We start from the raw sequence: 23260 nt of genomic DNA on the forward strand, positions 1-23260 counted from the left end.
ATGTGTGAGGAACAAATCAGGGTGGAAAAAGGTTACGAAATTACCTAATGTTTATTCTGAGTAAACAGTGACACCTTAACAACGAGTAGTCTGATCTGCTGTCGAACCTAGCCGCAATCTATCGAGACCCCGACCTCTACGTAATCCACCCAGTTGACTACGAACGGAAGAAATCCCCAAAACAGTTTTGAAAGTGATTTTTCTTTGACGGCTGCTAGACCCAAACAAAGAGAAGCAGGATTCTTATATATCTTTTTATTTTAGGGTTTTTAGGAATTAAATAAATATAATAATATTTTAAACCAAAAATTATAATTACATTAATTATAATATAATTTCGGTAAACCATATATTTATTTGAATTCATATGCTAACCAAATTCATGTCCTCATTATGCGTACAACAACCTTGTACATAATGTGTTGGAAATTTGATTATCGAATTAAATTAATTCTATAATTAATTTAATTCAAGCGACACCCAAAAACAATACCAACTATGGTTTATTCCGTTCATTTCAACTATAGGGTGTGACCCTGTAGGTTCTTGTAATGTTAACAGTAACACTAAAACGATTCCAATGTTACAAACAATGAGTGGCATCTAGCAATGCATCATTGCTACCTAAGTCACAAGAGATCATGATTCGACATGACCTTTTTATGAGATAATCCTTAAGTCATTTATCTCTGAATTGGACACAAGTCATGGAATAGTCACACTTGTATAGTCCATTCCATGTTCCTTGATTTCTTAAGCAGACTATGATATACAAATAAGTATGACATCTCATATCAACTTATTTGAGCATGGCCATGCATTTCTAGTCTCACTTAATCAAGTGGCCTAAGATATTACTCCCATTATGTAGGAGGGACTTATTCTATATCCACCAACTATATCCCTCTACATAGATTGTGGTATATCCAACATCAGCCTTTATAGAACAACCAGTTACGGTGTACATTTGACTGTATCAAAATATACTACTCACGATGTTGGAATTATGATGATCTCAAGTCTGAGGATCATATACATATTAATCACTATGAGTAATGTCGTGACAGTTACATAATAATCCAAGAAACATACTCATAATGGGTCAATCCAATATGTTGTTCTCTAACACACATATTCATGCATTGATTCTGACATTCCATATCAATGACAACTCTTTATCATCAATCAACTACATGTTAGTCTTAATGCATTATCGTTGTCCTATCCAATAATAATACTTGACTAAGAAACTTTTAAGAATAATCATATTATTCTCAAGACATTATTATCCAACAATAATGGTAACGCCTTATATTAATAAACATGATAAATCAAGTATGTTATTACAACCATCTCATGATTGATCTTTGGGCATACTCTAACACATTCTTTCTCGGGTCTTATATGGGCATACGAATTGTAACACCCCTTACCCGTATTCTACGCCGGAATAGGGCATGAGGCATTACTAGAACACATACACTTGTAAACGTATTTAACCGAGTTATAAAATTTCATCTAAATTAAAACTTTCAAAATTTTTTAACATGCTTTTATAATTCTTCACAATATATCCTTCAAATATTATATTCACAATAAATAGGGCCTACGAGACCCGATACATACCCATGCAATTCAATGCTTCATTTCCATTTCATTCAATTCACAATTTCTCATGCTCACAATTCAAATCATATCACTAGCAATTTCCACTTAATTACCATGTATTTCAATTAAAACACAATAATTAATAATAATTAGATTTGAATTACTGTAATACAAACTTACTAGTCTAAATTGCAGAAATACCATGATACAGAGGCATTTTGGAAAATTTTCATTTCCCTCGACTTTCCACGCGATCTTGATCTAAATTAATAATTTCATTCAATTTATTAATTTAGACAATAAAACTATTCAATTCTTGAAATTTCGTCATTTTTCCATTTTACAAAATTACCCTAAAAATTTTACTTTTATTCAATTTAGTCCCTGAACCTAAAACATGTAAATTAGCTATTTTAAAATAAACTCATATTATCAGAATATTCACATATATTTTCCTTCTCCTCCACTCCATTCCACATCCTTGATGTACTTAACACTCTTAGAAATAACATTTTCTAAAGTTTCATTATTCACCCTTAAGTATATTCAAAGCTATCTATACGAGTCAGTATCACTAAATTATTTTTATCTGGATCTACAGATATCCAAATTATGCACCGTTAATCTTCCTGAAACTATACTCATATATATTTCTACCATAAAATTTTCAAGATTTTTAGTTTAGCAAATTGGTATATTTTATTCTTTAAAGATTCCCTGTTTCACTACCTGCCGTTTCTGACCTCTCTTCACTAAAAATCAAATATCTCTTAGTAAAAATTCTGATGGTAGTTTTGTTTATTTCTATTGAAACTAGACTCGTTAAGGAATTTAATAATATAAATTAAAAATTACAATTATTTTTTACAATTTATAATGATTTATCAAAGTTAGAACAGGGATTCCAAAATCAATCCGACCTTGCCTCACTAAAATTCAAATATCTCAAAATATATAACTCTTTTACTTGATATGTTTCTTTTATGTAAAAATAGACTCATTAAGATTTCATTTCATGTCTTATTCACTCCCTAATTAAATTTTCAAAATTTATGGTGATTTTTAAAAGTTAACCTACTGCAGCTGTCCAAAACTGTTTTAGTGGAAGATGTTGATAATCAAATTTATGACACCCTCCTTTCCTTTCTCTACAATATTTTCTATCAATTCCTCTTGTTTCCCTTCACTAACATATCAAGAACATAGAACCTTATATAATAAATCCTTACATTAACATCAATTCCCTACTTTTTCAATAATATCAAACTCAAAAATATATTAAAATCTTAATGTTCTTACCTTGCTCTATTGATTTCAATCTTTAACTTGATTTTCTCTCTCCTCCAGCCTTCATTTCTTGAATCTAACTTGATATTCTAGCTCCCAATAGTCTCCTTATCAATTTTCTCTCTTGGTGGTTATGGAAATTCTTTTGATTTCTAAATGAAAATAGTGAATTTTTGGTGGAAGGACCAAATTGTAAAGAAAGCAAAACTTTCTTTCTTTCTCTCTTTTTCTCACAAATGGTAGGTTGCATGCTTCTTCATCTTCCTTTTCTTATAAATATACTAAATAAAATAATAATAAAATAATAAAATATCATTTAAAAATCAAATTAAAATACTAATAAACTAATATTTATTTATTTAATTAATATAAAATATCTCCAACATCATCATTATCTTCTAGATTTCTCTCTCTTCTAATTGACCATTTTGCCCTTTATGATCTTTTAAAATTTCATCCTTGAGTCATCACTTAATTTGGTAAAATTGCAATTTAGTCCCTCAAAATTCTTCACCTTTTTTCAATTTGGTCCTAATCCATCCATTTTCCTTAGTTTCTAGATCATTCCACCCTTAAAATATTTACACCATTGGTCCTTCAACTTTTTCATATTTACATTTTAACCCCTCAATTTTTTAGTATTTAATCTTGGGCAACAAAACTTTTCTCACTTTTACGATTTAATCCTTTCTTGAACTAATATGTCATAATATACTTCCCAATGTTGACATAACTCCAAAATTTCCCCTTTTTGTCGCTTTATTTCCTTATTTTATTATATCAAAGATAATATTTTACCGTAAAAATTTCTGTGTATTACACGAATACTTTAAAATCAACCCGAAATCGAATAGGGACCTCTTTGCAACATTTTTAAAATTTCAGATCAAGTATATCATAAATAAATCATTCAAATATTCAATAATGTCATTAACACCTAGATATTATAATACACAATTAAATCCAAGTCTTAATCAAGCTTATGAAAGCTCTTTTATTGACTCAAACACGAAATAGAATCGAATTGTAAAATTTTGAAAATTCAGGGCCGATGTCGTGACTTCACATTCTCCACGTCATGACGCCGCCAAGCAGTTTGTCACGTCATAACATCAGGCCACTCGACGTCGAGACATTATATACCGTCGGCCAACGTTACAACGAGAAAATGCGGTCGTTGGGACGAGGACTCTATTTTTAGTACAATTAGGCCATTTGTACAAAAATTGTTATTTTTTATTTTTAATAATTAAATTAAATTTAAAAAATTTGGCTGAACCGAGTTAGTGCAATTTGGACTTGGGATATAAGATCTTTTGAAACTGAATCATGGTCATCTACACTTGTACTCCAAAGCTTGGACAAAGGGACTAATGGAACCTATGAAATCAATCTCTCTCTCTCTCTTTTACTTTTTTATTGTAAAATATATATCAATCTCAATCTATTATATACAATAAAAGCTTAAATTTTCTCATATGAAAAAAAAAAAAGAAATCAAAATTTCATGGATAATCTAATAATGCAAACTTCACTTGTAAGTTAATCTTACCACTCTCATTGACTAGTTTAGCTGCAATTACCAACCAGTGTCCTGGAGTATCATGTGGACCGCGTACAACCTCAGATATATCTACATATTTCAGCAGTTTTTTCGATCGAATCGGTTCCGGTGGGCCATCGGGATATACACCCGAATTAAGTGCAGTCGGAGTTTGTTTCTGTTGTCCAGTCATGGCTGTCCCTTGGGTGAATGAAAATGTCATGCTTAGATTCGTAAGGAAACTACCCTTACGGGAAGTGTCAGGCGCAACTGCCCACTCAGTTTTCCTGATTGTGCAGTGGGGTATATGAGTGTAAAGCAGACGGAGATGCAAAACCGTCTTTGGCCACTTCCCTTTGCTGATAAGCTGTGCACCAGTTACGACAAAAACACCACCTGAAACTTCTTGCAACCAGTTAGGATCGTACTTAATGAGGGATGTGCATACATTCGAGTACCGTTTCCATCTGACTGGCTCTAAAAATTGATCACTGGACTTGTAGTCATCGGAACCTCGCCATTGACTAGGTTTGCTTGACGTGAATGTCATTATACTCGGGAGGCTTGAAAGATGTAGCACGTGTAATGCCAACCGGTTGCATTTTTTTCCTTCTAGATACAACCGGAGGCCAACTACGGGTTTTAACTCGCTTGTAACCTGAAATAGAACAAAAGAGAATCGCTATAAGTTTATCATATAGTAACAACAGAGAATCGGACGTTAACATGGCTGCAAAATACACCATAACAAACTATAGGCAAATATATACGTGCCTACGTATACATACATGCAGGATGGAATAGGAATGTAAACTACAGACGAATGCTTGCAAAGCCATGTCACAAAGAGTTCATATGTAAAAGACATTTTACTTGTTTACCGATAAAAAAGATTGAAATCAGAATCAACTTCCACTAATGACTCGAATCCATTACCTACCAGATTACCAGACAATGCAATCATGGAAAAGAATATGACAGTTTAAGCAGATAAGTTGTAATGTTATTACCAATAAAATATTCAATGCAACTTCCACTTCCAAAAAGCAAGTCAACTCCACTTTCTAAAACACATTTAGGCCATTAAAAAATTTGTTGACCATGTTACTTAGACTCAGTTGTGAGTGTTTTTTTAACTTTTTGCATTTGAAGGTCCTTGGACCATACCATGTCTAAAAACCTGTCAAATACGAGTGTCAGATGCAAATACTTAAATGAAGAGTTGGAGCAACATGAGTACTACACTCGTATATTCATTTCAAGCAAAAAATGCAGTGATGTTCGTCTTATTTTCAGCATTCTCTACACTAGCATGTCGCTCATAGAGGTTTTAGTTAAGTTGGGTTCATATGCTATCATATGATTTTCGGTTATCTAGTTCATTGCTTATAACAAGAACATATTTGCGCACCACCTTCATGAATTGTGTATTTTGGTTCTACGAAATAACAATTTACAAGTTGTATGACTACCTGTGCAGAGTTGACATGTAACGTAGGACCCAGGAAAGTGAATTGCAGGGAGGGGCAAGAAGCTTTTCTCGTCTGATGTCTAAGTGGCAGGCCACAGAACATAGGTGCCCATTGTTGTGGAACTTGAAACTCCAAAAAATACCGTAAATCCTCGGGAGTGGGCTTGTCTACATACAAATTCAGTGAGTTAAAGTCCAATAAAAACAAATTATTTGCAAACATATTGTTGAAAAACACCCAACACCCAAGTTTGAGTAACAGATATTTTTTACTAGTACTGTCCCGTTACTCAGGAAATGCAAGGGAATACTTACAACGAAGATACAAGTTGATTGCATGACTAAGATATCCACTTCCGGGAATCCCCGTCAGAAGAGAAGTAATTGGTACAAACTTGAACAAAATTCCTTCTGGCTTAGCAGGTACCGTCTGGAGCCAGTTCGAGTGACTATGCAAGAACGCATTTCCTCCTCTTTTCGAGCAAATGATAGTGAGTCCCTAAAGTTGAAAACAAAATAAAGTAAATAATTCATGGATCTTAGTGATAAATTTAAAAGAAAATCACATATAACATAAAACTCAAAGTTCTAAACTGACGTCTTTGCTCGATGTTTCTGCTATGCTGGCCAACTGCATGGTGCTTGACTGCAAAATACGGTTAAAGACGTCGGGCACCTACATAAATATACGGCATTTAGTAAAAATATCAGTGTTTACCGAACAAAAGAAGAAAGGGCCCTTAAATATAAATGAGGTGCTTATACTTTTTGTTTGCCATCTCTTGACTTTCTCTGTATTAATGAAGGGCTTTTCCCATCTGAAAACATAACATCTCCGAGGTCCTCCAAATACCCTCTAAGCTCGGACGTAGGAATTGTAGAGGAAGAGTTTTGCCTGACACATATTAAATCTTGACCACCGATAGCCATGCCGACTATTATGTGTGTTCCATATGTCTGTATGAACCTACCAAAACACAAATTATTAGATATATACTGCATATCATATTACAACTATTGACAACAACAACAGCAGCAGCAATTTTATAACTTTAAAATGGACTCGAGTAACTTATCCTTGTCTCAAAATTTTCCAATTAGGCAAGTCAGACATTTGCAATAGAAGCACAATTATGTAACAGTTTATATGCCGAAAGTTCAATCTAATGATCAATAAACAGAATTCTACTTCTTTGAGAGAAAATGTTTAGAAATTAGCTAAAATTGCATAAGAAAGTTGAAAACACATATTGCAGCTCCTTCATCATCCCACATATAATTAGTTACACTATATTTTTACAGCATACGGCCACATGATCGCCTTAACCAGTTGAGAACCACTTTAATTCAGCATAACAATAATATATTTTCTTTAACATAGGCAAGCGTTTATAAAGTAGGGTCACCAGTACTATTTCTTCATTCATTCAAAAAGCATCCGCATAATCCATATGATTCTTATTGCTAAAAATGTGCAAACAATATGTGGAAAAGTTACCTAGACAAGGCTGCTGGATCCCAATGAGGTGGAACAGACTTCTTAACTCTGTCGTTTAGAACAAGTGGAGATGCTGTAAGGTGTAAATAATACAACGAAATAAAGTAACCATCGAAAGCGAGAGTTTTGGTGTCTGCAGCATCATGAAGCCAATTTCCACTCAAATCGAAGATACTGTTAAGATACCCTGAAGGAACTTTTCCTTGTACAGAAGACTTCTGGTTAAGTAACTCAGACATCTGTAAAAGAAATAAGATTTTGGAACAAATGTAAGGTACAACATCAATAAAACACCAAATTGAACAAATTGCATAAATCTATATACTTTTCTAGCCTTTTCTTTTTCCGGATTTCTTCATCGTTAAGGTTACAGAAGTTTTCAGCATGATAGACAGTAGCTATCTGATTAATATCAGCCATTATTAACAATTAGTTAACCTCAAGCTAGTTGTTATTTTTATTTAAGAATTCATGAACTCAGCCTCTTTTTCCTAGTCAAAATTGTACACTTATTCAAACCAACAAGTTGAAGTAACCTTAGAACACAAGCTGGCCATTTGAGACTAGTATTAGCTCCTTTTTGTTTTTGACCCAAACCATAAAATTACAAAACAAAAACAAACCCATGGATCAAATCAAGGAATCAAAGCAAAAAAATAAAATAAAATCCCAGAGTTGGATTTTTCAAAATAACATGCTTTAAAAAAATCCCAGACCTGATTGAATTCAAGAACATCAGATTTGAAACGAATACGATCGCCTTTATCAAGACGAATATCTTGAGAAACTTCTTTCATAGTAAAAGAAGCAGCACCTGGGAAAACAATGTCTCGTTTGTTGGTTTCATCAAGCACCAGTAACCTTGTTCCTTTAGCATATTTCAATCTGAAATCTCCAGTTATATCGTACCCTTTTCCCAAAGCTTCCATAGCTAATACCTCTATTGGTTTCTTTGTTTCTTCCATACCCAGAACTCAAAAAATCACAATAACAGCAGCGTTGGGTATAGAATTGGAGCTTTGGGTAGATTTCTTTTGGGGGGAGAAAGGGATAGGAATAGTACAAAAATTAAAGGGTCAACTGTATTGTTGTATGCCATATTTGAATTGTAGTATATATAGAAGGGGAATGGAGGAAAAAGACAAAGGATATTTACTTGAGTAGGTTGATGAAGGAAGAGAGACAGATACGTTAAGGCGTTGACAAACAGGTTTTCTATTTAAATTCCCTTTTAACGAGGATTGAATATGAATGGAATTTTAACATTCAAAAGGGAAAAAATATGAAAGGAATTTTCATGGTAAAAAATGATACATTTTATTTATGTGCAATATATGTCGATTTTTTTAATTAATCAAATAGATTTTTTTCAAGATTTAAGTAAATAAGTCGATTTTAAAGAGAATGTGTAAAAGGGCGTTCAGTGGGCCACTTTTTGCATAGTTGACAGTAAATTTTTGCATAGTTAACACGAAAGCTCTTCCAACTAGGTGAGCAATCTGTTGACATGTCGGGAAAGCTTCTTGTTGGACATACTTTCATATACTCTCTGTCCAAAATCGGCCTATTTCCTTAAATCTTTAAAGTGTGTAATTTTTTTTTTTGGCGATATGACCTTGAAAAAGAATTTGAAAAGTATTACATTGAAAAACTAGTTAATGATCAAAAAAGACAATTGAATAGTTCGGTGACTATTTTATAACTTTTCATAGTTAGGTGACCAAAAAAAATTAATAATAGTTGGGTGATAAAAAAGAAAAAGAAAACTATTGTTTGATAACCTCTATTGTAATTTACCCAAAATATTTTAAACTCCAAAATATGACCTATTAGTCGGATGTTCACCTTCTCTACGACTATAGTGTCATCGAATCTTTGTGATACCAAAAAATTTTAAAATAATTCATAAAATATCTTAAAACCTAATGAAATTATGTAACTCAATAAAACATTAAATAATTCTTAAAATATTAAAGAATTATTATCCTAAAAGAGTGAATTAAAATATAAAAAAATATTTTTTAAGAAAATATGAAGCTGAGTAATTTAATCTTTAATTATTTTTAATAATAAGTTTATCGGAATGTAAGATTATTTAAAGTATTATTGAGTATATTCATTTAGTTAAAAGCATATTTTATTAAATATAAATATCGATATAATTGAAGTCGATTTAATTCAAATATATAATTGAAGGTTATCCATTTTGAAAAAGAAAATAAATCTTATCCTATTTAACGAAACTAGTTCCTTAATTTCATCTATTTTAGTAATGTCTAAGATAAGCTATAATGGAGCAAAATTATAAAAATAAAGGATTAAATTGTCATAAAATCAATATTATTATAAGAATCTTATATGATCTAAGATTTAAGATTGAAATTAGCCTCTATATTATTAAATCTCACCGTTATTGAAATTATATAATTGAGAATCTTACATTACTATTGGGAGTAAAATTCAATAATAATAAAACGCACTATAAATACTTAGATGAAGATCGTCGAGATCGTGCCGATGGACATATATTTTACTTTGGTACTAATACATATTGATATTAGTACATTTTGCCGTATCGTTTTAGGTTATCGGTATTTTTATAATATTTTTCATATATAGTATATAAATATACCTCAACTATATAAATATATTTATGCAAATATAAAATTTAAGATTACCAATAACTTAACATGATTATATTTTATTTTTAAATGTAGTTATAAAAAATTTAAAAATAAATCAACCAATGCTCTAAAAATGCTTACTCTTTTAATTTCAAAGCTAAATATATCATTTTGTATATATTTTTCTTTCACCAAACTAATGGATACTACGTAATCTAATTTAAATAAGATGATACACTACTTGTGAAGTTAAAAATTAAGTAAATTACGGTAAAGATTACTCATCCGTTGTAAAAATAAAAACACCCAAAATTTAAGATAGTTAAGTAACTAAAAAGACAAATTGAATAGTAAATTATAACTTTTCAGAGTGACAAAAAAGTTAATAAAAAGTAATTATTTTATAAATTTTGTAATTTAGCCACAAAAAAAAATCATAATTGGTTTTACTACTAATATAGTTTATTAGCTTAAAATTTTTCACATTTAACATGTGTTGTAGTACCAAAGTACTTGTATTCACATTAAACTTTAATTAACATCAAATCTTGCTGGTAAAAAGTAGCACATGTTGGGGTTTTTTTACTCAAATAATATTTAAAAAAATACCTAAATGGCCTGTTGCAAGAATTATGTACCAAAATGTTACATTCAAATGGGTGGAGGGTGGTGCATAAGCATCACCACCTTGATTCTGACACAATTTTGTTAAAAAAAGAGAGGGTATAGGGGTGTGGTGCCTATATGATGGGCGACAAACCTAGTATTTTTCCTTCCCCACACTCCCCCATCCGGCTTATTTTTGTAAGGCATTATTTGATTAAAAAGAGCTATTAAGGTATGTCTGTATTTATTTTATATTTTTATTCATTCATAATTTATTTTTAATGTTTATCAAGTAAAAAAGCCTATTTATGTTATGTACAAAAATATTTTATTTTTATGTAATTTATTTGTTATATGTGTTTTAGGTAGATTAGATTTATTTTTATGAAATTTATTTGACATGTTATTTTAATTATTTTAATATTTTTTTCTGAGGTAAAAGATGAAACCATTGATATGAAATTTAGAATTTATGAGATAAATTAGGAATTAGTTTATATGTTCTAAATTTTTACGATTTTATAATTGAGAATAAGAGTTTATGTTTTAAATTTTATTTTACGTTTTTATAAATATTAAAATAAAATTTCCTTTAAAGTTCTATGTAAAAAAATATTTTTGACAATAATTAAGTTGGCATGTTATTATATATATATTATATTTTAAACCAAAACATTTTATTTATTATCATTTTAAAATAATAATAAAAATATTCGTATTTATTATGTATAGTTTATGTTATGTTTTTGTTATATTTTTTATTGGCATGTTATTTTATTATTTTAATATTATTTTTATTTTTATGTAGGTAAAAGATTAAACCATTGAGATAAAATTTGTAAATAGGACCATTGAGTTGAAATTTATAAGGTATATTTATTTTTGTTAATGTAGTATAGCAAAAAACATGACGTGGACAAACTGTTTGATTTTTTTTGTAATTAAAAGTAATATATAAAATTTAACTATTTTGATAAATATTTAAAATGAGCCGGATAAGGAGTATAGGGGGAAAAATATTAGATGTTCCGCCTATCTATTAAATAGGTACCACACTCCTATACCCATTTTTTTTCAACGAAATTATGTCAGAATCAAAATGGTGCCGGTTATGCACTACCCTCCACCCATTTGAATATATCATTTTGGTACATAATTTTTACAACATGCCATTTAAGTATCTTTTTTAATATTATTTGGATAAAAAACCCCACATGCTGAGTTTATTTTATTATTTTTTATTCTGAGCAACCACATTTCACAATGCATAGCAAACACGGCACTATACAGAGGAGTCTCCCATGTCCAAACACAAGTGTATGTACATTGCCTACATTCAACTACCCTGTTATCTACATTTATTAACCCAACAAATTTTCATTTAGAACAATAAACAATACATAGTAAATTTAGTCAAAGTGATCCATCCATACAAGGATCCTGCCAAATTTTGGTCTGAAAAATGGAGGAAAAAGAAAATACATTCTCAAAACACACAATTCAGCTTCACCAAGAGGGAAAGGAACAGGATGACACTATTGGAGATGGGAGAGAAATGTGTGACAAATTGACAATAGCATAGCTTTAAGGTTGACGGAAGAATAAATGTAGGTTTGATCTCTCCTACCACGTGTTGTCTCTAAATAGGCCAGTTGATTTCTTGTTAGATAAGTAATGTGACATGAGATGACCAAGCAAAGTATAGGAGTCACAAGCAATAGATATTTTGTCGAAGTGTCAAGAGTGTTGCATGTTACCTATGACTTGGAGGAACAGGCGAAAGTGACTTGATGGCAAAGCATGTGTGACAATAACAAGTCAAGGAGCCCAGAACTAAAGCAATTCCTAAATTCCGAGGAGACACACAACTCTTTGCTCCTAGAACACACCATAAACTTCTAATTTCGGTAGAAGCACAGTAGAAGCTCTTATACTAGTTGTCAAATTACATTTTGTCCTATTTATTAAAAAATAAACAAATCAGTCATGATATGTGAGATCAAAAATCAAACTAATTTTTTTAGTAAATTTTCTTTTAAATCTGTTAAAAACTGGTTCTTTTACACTGTGAGGTACGTACAGCACATCACATGTAATTATCTGATTATTTTACCAGACACACCAGTTTTTAAGAGTAAAAAATGGATAAAAATATTAATTGAAAATACTAGTTTGCTCTTAGATTTAATGTACAAAGACTAATTTGCTTATTTTTGGGGTAAAAGGAACAAAATACAATCTGAATCCTAGTACAAAGACCTCCATGATACTTTTACCTCTAATTTTCCTTTGAAGGATTATCTCAGCATAAATGGGCTACTTCAACTATCACAATGTTACATCTTTAACCATCTTTCTATGATCAAGTACTACTCGCTCCTCGAGCGATTATGTAGCATAGTAGCAGCAATTGAAGTGATAAGCCTAAACAAAATCCGAATTTCTCACTAACTTCCATAGCCTCACCTGTTCTTGCACTTCAGCTTCCTCCTGTTGCTCGTGTTCCCAGTTTCTCCGCTCAGACTCGCAATCCCTCTCATGTTAAATGAGATGAATAGCTTAACTGCTAAAAGAGGTGGTAATTTTGTCAATCTGTCACAACTCACAAGCATAACAAATGAAGGGATAGTCGTTCAAATTCTCATGCAAACCACGAATGAAAGTTTTGCATACATAATACAGCCAAACAAGCCACATACCATTATAGCAGTCATAAATGTTACAATCCCAGACAAGATATATATAATATTAATCAAAGACCAGAAATTAAAAATAGTTCAAAATGTTACTTTTGCTATGATCAGCAATTGTAGTAGCAAGTAAAGGCAAAGTCAGCAACTAACACTTTCAAATGCTGCAATAACAGTACAAAAGCAATCACTTGTAAGCAGCAATGAAAGAAAATTTGGCAACTAAAATACCATAGTACAGAGCTTCTCAGTGTGCAAATACAGTGTCATTGCGTCTAGGAGGTCTATCAGGAATTGTTCCTGGTTTGAATTTAGAAGCTTCATGCTTTGCCAGCTCATGAGGCACAGGGCTGCCACTTTGAACAAGCATCTGCTTGAGATCGAAGAAGACATCGGTGTCGTGAAGAGTCAAAAATGTTGTAGCCACACCAGTCTTCCCTGCACGTCCTGTTCTTCCAATACGATGCGTATACATTTCAATATTACCAGGCATATCATAGTTTATTACATGAGCCACATCTGGAATATCAATTCCACGACCTGCAACATCTGTAGCAACAAGGACATTGAATCTCTTGGCCCTAAAACCCTCAAGGCTAATTTCTCTCTGCTCCTGTGACCTTCCACCATGCAAAGTTGTTACTTTATAACCAGACTTATCAAGATTCTTTGAAATAGTATCAGCATTCTTCTTGGTATTGACAAACACAATTGCGGTCTTATCCCCAAGCTCATCAAGCAACTTCTGTAATCTCGGAAACTTCTCTGATTCCTTCACCATCATCACCTGTTGAGAAATTAAATCGGTAGCCTTTCCAGCTGTACCAATGGTGACCACAACAGGATTCCTTAAATATTTCCTGGCTAGCCTCTCAACAGCTGGAGGCATCGTAGCACTAAACATATAAGTAGTCCGATATATCCTTTTTTCATCAAGCTCTTCATCTTCATTCTCCGGTTTCAAATTACTAGATGGCATAGCATCCAATACACCAACAACTTGGGGTTCAAAACCCATATCTATCATCCTATCAGCTTCATCAAGAACCACATAATTACACTGATTCAACACAGCATACCGCCTCTCTAAACAATCAAGCAATCGACCGGGGGTCGCAATAACAACCTCACAACCTTGTCTAATCCTAAACCCTTGTTCCTCTATTGACTGACCCCCAACAATTGAAACAACTTTAATACCTAAATAATGTGCAAACTTCATGGTTTCATCCTCAATTTGTTGAGCAAGTTCACGAGTCGGAGCCATTACAACAGCATAAGGCCCCTCAGCTTCATTCTCTTCACTCATAGGAGGTAATCTAGATATATAAGCTAACATAGGCAAAACAAAAGCAGCAGTCTTACCTGATCCTGTCTCTGCAATCCCAATTACATCCCTTTGTTGCAACCCCAAAGGAATAGCCGCCATTTGTATAGGTGAAGGCTTCTTATACCCAACTCTTTCCACTGCTTTCAATAACTCGGCAGTCAATTTACTCTCACTCCAACTCCTCATGGGGCGTGGTATTTTCGACCCTTTATAGGAAATATTAAAATCTTCCCTGAAAATCCTCCAATCTCTTTCAGTCATTTCCTCAAGCTTCTTATCAGACCAATGCTTATCGACCCTCATATCAAAAGTATCATAAGTATTCGCTGCTTCTTCTTTTAACTTCTGTGCCGCAGCTTCCTCTGGTTTCTCTTCAACACCATCTTTTTTCCTAATTTCTTCTCTCATCTCCTTTTCATTCTTAGCCGCTAACTTCTTCTGTTCTCTCCGATCCATCCCAGCTCTAAACCCTCTCCCAAACAAAAGCTGAGCCTCATGAGGGTTTTGATACAAAGAATTCATATCCCTCGAAGTATCTTCCGTGTTTTCCCAATCGAAAGAAAACCTAAATTTCTCACTAGGTTTAATAACCCTTTTCTTGGGCTTCTTCGATCCGAGATATTGCTCTTTAATCGCTTCCAATTCCTTCTCCCTTTCCCTCTCCGCTAACTTCTCCGACCTCGCCCGTTCCCGCGCCTTGGCTTCCTCCTCCCGCTCGCGCTCACGGTTCCTCCGCTCAGACTCTCGATCCCTCTCACGCTGCCGTTCCCGGTCGCGTCGGTCGGAAGAATCAGAAGTGGGTTTACCAGAAGAAGAATCGGAACGGTTATTGGCGGCGCCATTGGCGGAACGGAGGTCTTCGATGCGGCGTTTCTGTTGGGCGCGTTGCTCCTCGAGGCGTTGAAGGGCTAACTGTTCGCGTTGGGCTTTGGTTAAAAACACGGGTTTTGGAGGATTGTTGTTGCTCATGGCTTGTGAAGAAGACGACGGCTTTCAAATTGGTAAAGTTGCAGAGGAAAGCAAAAATGAGGTACTGAAGATACTCCAATGATGAATTTCGAGGTTTTGATTGTAAATTTCGCTTCCTATCCAAGTTTTATTTTAGAATTTGGTTAAATTTCGGTTTTGGTCCCTTGTATTTATAAAATATGAGGCTAAATTAGAAATTTATCATCTCTTCAGTTTTACAATATTGTAAAGAATCATTTTTATATTACAATATTGAAATGGTGTTTTTGTGTTTTTTTTATAATTACAATATTGTAATAAAAAATCCATAATTTTTGTATTTGAAGGAAAAAAATCAAGGGAAAATTGCATTGGTAGTCATCCAACTATTAATAAATTTCTTTTTTAGTCATCCAACTATGGCAAGTTACAAATTGGTCACCAAACTATTGAACTTTTCTTTTCTGCCACCGAACTATTCAAAATTTTCTTTTTTAGTCACCCATCGTTAATTTACTAATGAAAAGATAACTTGACTACTTCTACAAAATTGACATAATAGTAACTTTAACCTCAACATTTATACATTGTATCAAATTTTCTTGATATAAAAAAATTAATGACATTGAGGTTAATTTTAAAATGAAAAATATTATATTAGATTTTCGGTGTTTTCTTTTTGGTATATTTTCGATCAAATTTAATTAATAGTTTTTTAACTTTTTAGGTGAAAGAGTCACAAATAAGCGTTAAATTGGAAAGAAAGAAAAAGACCAAAGTATACAATGTGCAAACGTTGAGGGTTAATTTTTTAGAATTAAAATTAAATTAACACGTATAAATATTGAGCGTTAAAGTTGTTATTATTCTAATTTTAAAAGTGACATCTCATCTTTCCATCCGCTCTTTAACCATTAGTGACAAAAAAAACGAATAATTTAGTAACTATTTTATTAAAAAATATATTAAATAAATAATTAAAATGATTATCAAACCCATGACTATAGTTTAAAATTTAACTACTCTTATGAGCATCGGTTTGTTTTACAATTATATATAAAAAAAATGAATGTATTAAATTTAATTTGATGTTTTTATATTTAAAAAAAAATTGTTAAATAATAAAAAATATGTTACATTAATCATCCAATAGGAAATAGGAAATAGGAAATAGTTGATAATTTAATTGGAATTTTTAGGGCCTATGGGCATGGTCCATGGAGCATTATTATCGAGTGTCGGTCAGCCTCAGCTCGGATGGTGGAGAATGGTATCATATATTGGATATAATTTTTAATAAACTAATAATTTTATTAAATGTTTTTTTATAATTTTATATTATTATTTATGTCATATTTTTTTTTGTATCATATCATAATCAAAGATGTTAAGTATAATTTTGACAAACGAAAAAATTATAAGCCTAAAAGATTTGACATCGTTGATGGATATTGACATTAAGTTTGAGATTAATTAATATTTTTAAAAACTTGAAGGTGTTAGTGAAAATCTTTAAAATTTTAATAGATCTAAATAAAATTTTAGAAACTTCTAGGCCCTAACGAGAATCCACCTCGATAGATACAATTATACTATATAAACCTTGCATAAATAATTAAAGTATAGCATAAAATATGAACTATTAATTAACATGGTAAAAAAATAATATTTTAAATATGGAAATGTTAAAAAAATGTTATACAAGTACATGAATTATTAAAATTTATTTTGGTCTTTAAATTGAATTGTCCGTTTGGTACTGATATTATTGTCAGAATAGGAGGACGTGAGTTTAAGCGCGTTTGTCCTCTTATTTACGATTGATAAGAAACATGGATGGTTTCAGGTATTATATAAAAAGCAAAATTGAATTTTTAACACAAATTATTTTACATGCTTTCTAGAACCAGAAAATCAAATAATTGATATATTTTTCTCATTTAAAAATTTTCATTATTCAAATAAAAAATTAATTATTTCTTTTATTTAAAATAGACTTTAGTTTGAAGATGAAAGAAAATTATATAATTTTATTAAAGTGACTCAATAAATCAATTAAATTATTAAATGAAATTTTAATAATGTGATTGCTCTTGGATTTTTAGCTTGTAAGCTAGTTAGTGCAGTGCCATGAATGATGGGAAAGGCTTAATGTGCCACTGTCTACCAGTAAAAAGACAGCCATTCCCCAAATGGTATGATTGAGACCCTCATTATTATTATTATTTTTTGGTTTTTTCTTAAATAGTGTTTATAAATATTAAATATTAATTAAAGATACTAATAAATATGGGATGCCGTGATAAGTTATATTACATTTTGAGAGAGAATTTATACATAAATTTTAAAAACGATATTGTTGAGACGGAAAATCATGAATCTTAAAAAATTAAATAATTTTAAATTTTGTATTCACATAATCCCGTACTATAAATTCTCATCCAGATAAAAAGTCTATTTTTATAGTATGTTTTTTTAAAACGAAAGTTGAGTTTGCTCTTAATTTTGTTTTTTCTTTTTAGTTACTCGTGATTTTTTTGTTTGATCGAATTTACTTGGACCCATCTCTTCCTTCGAAAAAAGAAAGAAGAAGTATTTTCTTCGATCCCCTGTTCCTGGTTAGCCCCTCCCCTTTGGGAACCGTTTTTGTTTCTATGTTTTTCCCATCTCTTTCGTTTAGTTTCTTAATTAGAATGGATGGCGATATTCTACCTAAATAGTTATGAAGCATTTGAATGAACTTGGATTCAAATATTAGAGGTGATGGGTACCACTACTTCATTGGCCTAGAATTATATTGATGATGACTTGTGACTTTTGAGTCAATTGACTCTTGTGTCAATCACTCGATATTATTAATTTATAATAATAAAGTAATAATAAAGTAATAAAACCATCTTTTAGAAAGTTATATCAATGGCACTCTTCTATGGTCCTACACTTTTAATCTCCAGGTTTTGACAAGTCGTAATTCCAAGCAGATTCTTCGCTCATTTAATTTGCTTTCTTTTTTCTCTTTATCATTAATTTATGTGTCGAAAGTAATCAATATAATAATAATAATAATAATAATAAAAGTGGTTGATTGAGTGTTAGTTAAATTGACATGAATATTGTTATCAATGTAAGAAGAAGTAGATTCGAGTGTGCTGAAGTCTATTATTCTTCTATTCATGGGTTAAAGAAGGTACGATTAGAACTTATAATGTATCGGGGAGGGATTACGAATAGTTCTAGGTACTCCATGTACGAAAATTTTTAAGATTTTCTATAAGGCTTAAAATTTTAAACTTTAATAAACCCTATTTCTTTGCATTCCACCCTTTTCACATTTTACTATATAATATAATATAATATAATATAAGTTTTACTTTTAAAAAATATAATAAAATATAAATATTTGACTAAACTTTGGGTTGATCAGTCGAAGTTTAAATTGATTTGGGGGGCTATTTTAGTTGGCTTGAGGGAAGAAATTAATGTTTTGAAAATTGTTCCCACCTAATTAGGCCTTTTGATCAGAATGATTGAGTTTTAATTTCAAGAAGATGTTTATTATTGTAGTCTTTTTGACTACATTGTTAATTGAGTTTGGTTAACCTGGATTTGAAAATTTTAAATTATTTTTTGTTAGAATTAATTTTAGATTAGGGTCATTTCAAATTTGAAAGTTTTAACATCGATCGATTAAGTTTTAATTTAATTGGTATGTATATTGTTATTAATATAGGAGGATGCAGATTCAAGTCTTATTTGAAATATATTATTTTTCATGGGTTAAAAGAGAATATGATTAGAACTTACAATGTACTAACACATTCAGAAATGATGAGTTGATTGATGAAAAACTAAAGTCCAAGACGAGATCATTTACTCAATGAAATACGATTTGGAAATCTAATGATGGTTCTTCAATAGTTTTGATAAGGTAAAGGTAACTTAAAGTAACAAGATTACGACAATATACTGCTAAAACAATTAATTTGAACAGCTCAATCAATCAATGTTCTAACAGATGTTAGCTAAGCTAATACGCTTCTTCCTCGCCATGTAAATCATCCATTGCTGCTTTTCCGTCGCTATAAGTTTCTGAAAATAGGACACGTATGAAACAAAAAATAAAAGAAATGATTGTGAAATTGCCTAACAAATACGGCGGTGCCATCGGAAAGATATACACACACTGTTGAAGCACAACATGTCGCTTTCATTTAACATTTAGCTGTGATCTATCGATACAACCCAACGTACAATATGGGCGACAATCTTTGTTCCATTCGTCGCTAAACCTATATATTACCATGCATATAGTAATCTTAATTACACCTACAATTATATTATATGTATTATATGCATATATACAGGGGCGAAGTTAGGAAATTTTTTTTAGATGATAATTAAATTATCATTATTTTAATAGCTTATATCTTTATAATTTTAGAAAATTAAATCAAATTTTTATTATTTTTAGGGACAAAGTATAATTTTACCGTTACTAATTTAAAATTTTATAAATTATAAAAAGTCTAAATAGAAAATTTTACATTTTAAAGAAAACCGAGACTCCGTCAACCCTCTGGATTTGCTACTATATGTATGGTATAGTTTGTTTTAACATAGAAAGTTACAAAAAGTTTACTATTGCTATATGTATTATGTAATACGGAATTAAAATATGTATTTATTTTCATTTTTGGTGGATGATTTTCTAATTTTTGGTAATTATATTAGACTATGATTAAATTAGAAGTCGAGTTGGATTAGACTCTTAAACAAGTTAAAACACTCTTAACAAATGGGGCGACGACCAGACCCTACTAAGAAATCAAATATTTGGCCCTTTGAAAGTTATAAAATTTTAAGTTGGTATACGATAAAATTACACTTTTACCTCTAAAAGTTAATAAAACTTTAATTTAGTCCTTATAAAGATATAAGTTATTAAAATGGCTAAATTACGTTTCAGCTCTCATAAAATTATACAATTCAATTCTGTCCGCAAAAAAATTTCCCGCTTCGCCTTCGCTTAACGTCCATTTATTTTTCATTTTCAAGATTCAAATATGAGACTTTATTTAAGGACACCAAACACGTTCCACTCAACCTTAAAATCATTTTTTTGGTCCAAGACCTGTAGTGTACTATAGCCTAAAGCCAAATCGAAAATGGTTTTAATATCTTTGTATCCATAAGATTCAAATTCAAAATCTTATTTAAAATGTGATGCTATACTATAATTCTATATGGAAATGTATTCATGCATATCTTTTGTTATTAGTGTAGTGCAATCTCTTGTCACTATAATTTCTTTTGACACATATAGTGCCATGCTTTTTTTTAAAATGAAAAGTGACCTAACTTTATTAATTCCAAATTCATACTTCTTACTATTTTATTTTTATTTAAAAATTGACACTTTTTCATTTTTTTTTTTAATTTCAGAAAAGAAAGATGAAAGAAAAACATGTGATAATCTCTATTTTGAGTGACATTTTTGCAATTAAGAATGTGTTCTTTCCCACAAAAGTTGAAATTGGATACTTGCTTCCCCCACTAGCAAAATACACACAGGGGTCCTCGCAAACCAATTTCACCGCCACGTGTCAGTCATCAAAGCCATAGTGGGCCCTACTCTACCGGCAATACCCGGTAGCTACCCTCTTTTCACATATTTTCCACAAAAAAAAAAAAAAAAAAGTGTCAATAAAATGATAGGCGTTTTTGCTTTGAAGCCTTCATTTTTGTTTCACACATTAAAAAGAAAACAAAAACAAAAACCCTTGTTTGGGGTTGTTGGATCCTTGAAGAAACAAGCTTTATGGAACAAGAAGGGGTTACCTTAGAAGAGCTGAAGAAGAAAATGGCTGACTTTGCAAAGGAAAGAGACTGGGATCAGTTTCACAGCCCTAGGAATCTCCTATTAGCCATGGTATTTTAAAAAAAAAAAACTTACACTTGAAAAAAAAACCCTAAAATATTTTTTTATGTACCATGTATCTATTTGAATATCTTGCATCTATTATTTATTAAAGTTGACTTTAGATTTTTTTTTCAGGACTTTTTTCTTTTTAGTCCATACCCATATTTTCTTCAGTTTGGTACTGTGTTGTTTTATAAGAAAATATGTTAGCTTTGTGTTGTTATTCATTGCGATCTCTATGAAAGTTTAAATTTTTATTGTTTTTCTTAAAAACCCCATTCTGGACGTTTAGATTCTGAGAGATTTTTACTGCTATTCCATTAACTGTAGAGTTCCAAGAATTATTGTCATGAAAGTAATGTTAAAAGCAGTAGAAACAAGTACCATTTGTTTGCTTCTCTTTTATCTATATTGTTTTATTGAATCACTGATCTTAAATGAATCTCACTTATATGGGCCACACAAATATATGAATTTTATCATGTCAAAGACCCCACTTCTATTTTTTCCTCTGCAAAAACACAATCTTGGATCTGTTCTTTGTGTTCCCTTTTGTCAGTCCACCTTGTTTATACATATATATACCCTTTTGCTTGTTTATATAGGTGGGAGAAGTAGGGGAATTGTCTGAGATATTTCAATGGAAAGGTGAAGTACCAAGAGGGTTACCTGGTTGGGAAGATGAAGAGAAACAACATCTAGGGGAAGAGTTATCAGATGTATTGTTATACCTTGTTAGGTTATCTGATATATGTGGTGTTGATCTTGGTAAAGCTGCTTTGAGGAAGATGGAGTTGAATGCTATTAAATATCCAGTCAAGCTTTGTAAAGGTTCATCTAAAAAGCAGACGCAATTCAATGGTGACAGTGGTGATACTGCTGATACGGATCAGGGACATTAAAAGAACAGTGACATCTAAAGTACTAAAAGAACCTGTTTGATGTTTTGATGTTTTGATGTTTTGATGTTTGGTTGTGGTCTTATTTTGTAATTTAGAGACTAGATTTACTTGGATTGGATTTTGAATGGTTAAATATCATTTCATATATGAAAGGGGGCTTAGTTTAATTAAATTCTATACCATGTTATTGGATGAGTTGGTGAGTTTTTATTATTTGTAACATGGGGTTTTTTTTTATTTTTATTTTTATTTTGTTTGCATGGTAACAATCTGGGGTGGCGTGCCACTAATGCCTGGAGTTAGTAATAGTTGAATAGTAAAGTGTTTTATCAGAGATTTTTATGGCAGCTTCTGGTCACTGTCTTGTAAACTGCAGTGTATCCTTCAGCCTGGAGAGAGAATTGATTTTCAGTGAAATGTCAACATTTCTTTCAATGTTTCTTGAGAAAGGATGTCCATGAATTGAAGTTTATGTTTTATACTATATATATATAATCACATTCCAAACAAATGGAGAGGGTTCTCATTGGAAATATCTGGGTTGGCAATTTATTTGACAGATTAATTTTATCATATTAGGTCTCGATCATCATGACTTATATGAGATGATCTGGGTTAAAACATAGTGTTATCTAATAAATTTATAACATAATGATGTTTTCCTTTGATTCGTCAATACTGTCTTGTCATGTGGCATCTCAAAATAGGAGATAAGCAACTTGTAGAAAATCAAAAGTAAGCAGCCATCTACCTCAATCCTTTTTTTTTGTATTTTAACTTCTTTCGTAGCATTAACTTTCTGTCTTATCCTAAACAAGGTGAATCAATCACTT

The 23260-nt window shown here is 31.3% G+C and overlaps 3 protein-coding genes across 3 annotated transcripts; 1 reads left to right on the forward strand and 2 right to left on the reverse strand.

Annotated features, from left to right (window-relative positions):
- Window positions 1-3790: 3790 nt before the first annotated feature.
- On the reverse strand, window positions 3791-8513 carry LOC105796428 (MACPF domain-containing protein At1g14780). The gene is made up of 7 exons (XM_012626143.2): window positions 8124-8513; window positions 7408-7646; window positions 6675-6876; window positions 6508-6585; window positions 6225-6408; window positions 5911-6077; window positions 3791-5096 (listed from the first exon to the last, which is right to left on the reverse strand). Exons 1-7 carry the CDS (start codon window positions 8370-8372, stop codon window positions 4401-4403), a joined length of 1815 nt encoding a protein of 604 aa, XP_012481597.1. The 5' UTR covers window positions 8373-8513; the 3' UTR covers window positions 3791-4400.
- A 4841-nt stretch (window positions 8514-13354) lies between these two features.
- On the reverse strand, window positions 13355-15729 carry LOC105796429 (DEAD-box ATP-dependent RNA helicase 21). The gene has a single exon (XM_012626144.2). The coding sequence runs from the start codon at window positions 15624-15626 to the stop codon at window positions 13575-13577; it is 2052 nt and encodes a 683-aa protein (XP_012481598.1). The 5' UTR covers window positions 15627-15729; the 3' UTR covers window positions 13355-13574.
- A 5608-nt stretch (window positions 15730-21337) lies between these two features.
- LOC105796430 (uncharacterized) lies at window positions 21338-22876 on the forward strand. The gene is made up of 2 exons (XM_012626145.2): window positions 21338-21534; window positions 22131-22876. The coding sequence occupies exons 1-2, from the start codon at window positions 21424-21426 to the stop codon at window positions 22425-22427; spliced, it is 408 nt and encodes a 135-aa protein (XP_012481599.1). The 5' UTR covers window positions 21338-21423; the 3' UTR covers window positions 22428-22876.
- Window positions 22877-23260: the final 384 nt, after the last annotated feature.

The sequence above is a fragment of the Gossypium raimondii genome, chromosome 3 (assembly GCF_025698545.1).
Source record: "Gossypium raimondii isolate GPD5lz chromosome 3, ASM2569854v1, whole genome shotgun sequence".
Taxonomy (NCBI): Eukaryota; Viridiplantae; Streptophyta; class Magnoliopsida; order Malvales; family Malvaceae; genus Gossypium; species Gossypium raimondii.

Excerpts from the sequence above, each read along its gene's own strand:
- LOC105796428 (XM_012626143.2), bottom strand. The coding sequence starts at position 8,372 with ATGGAAGAAACAAAGAAACCAATAGAGGTATTAGCTATGGAAGCTTTG. Across the intron at positions 6,409-6,507 it reads CAGAAACATCGAGCAAAGAC|GGACTCACTATCATTTGCTC; the intron begins GTCAGTTTAGAA and ends TTTCAACTTTAG. Across the intron at positions 5,097-5,910 it reads TACATGTCAACTCTGCACAG|GTTACAAGCGAGTTAAAACC; the intron begins GTAGTCATACAA and ends GTTCTATTTCAG.
- LOC105796429 (XM_012626144.2), bottom strand. The coding sequence starts at position 15,626 with ATGAGCAACAACAATCCTCCAAAACCCGTGTTTTTAACCAAAGCCCAA.
- LOC105796430 (XM_012626145.2), top strand. The coding sequence starts at position 21,424 with ATGGAACAAGAAGGGGTTACCTTAGAAGAGCTGAAGAAGAAAATGGCT. Across the intron at positions 21,535-22,130 it reads GGAATCTCCTATTAGCCATG|GTGGGAGAAGTAGGGGAATT; the intron begins GTATTTTAAAAA and ends TTGTTTATATAG.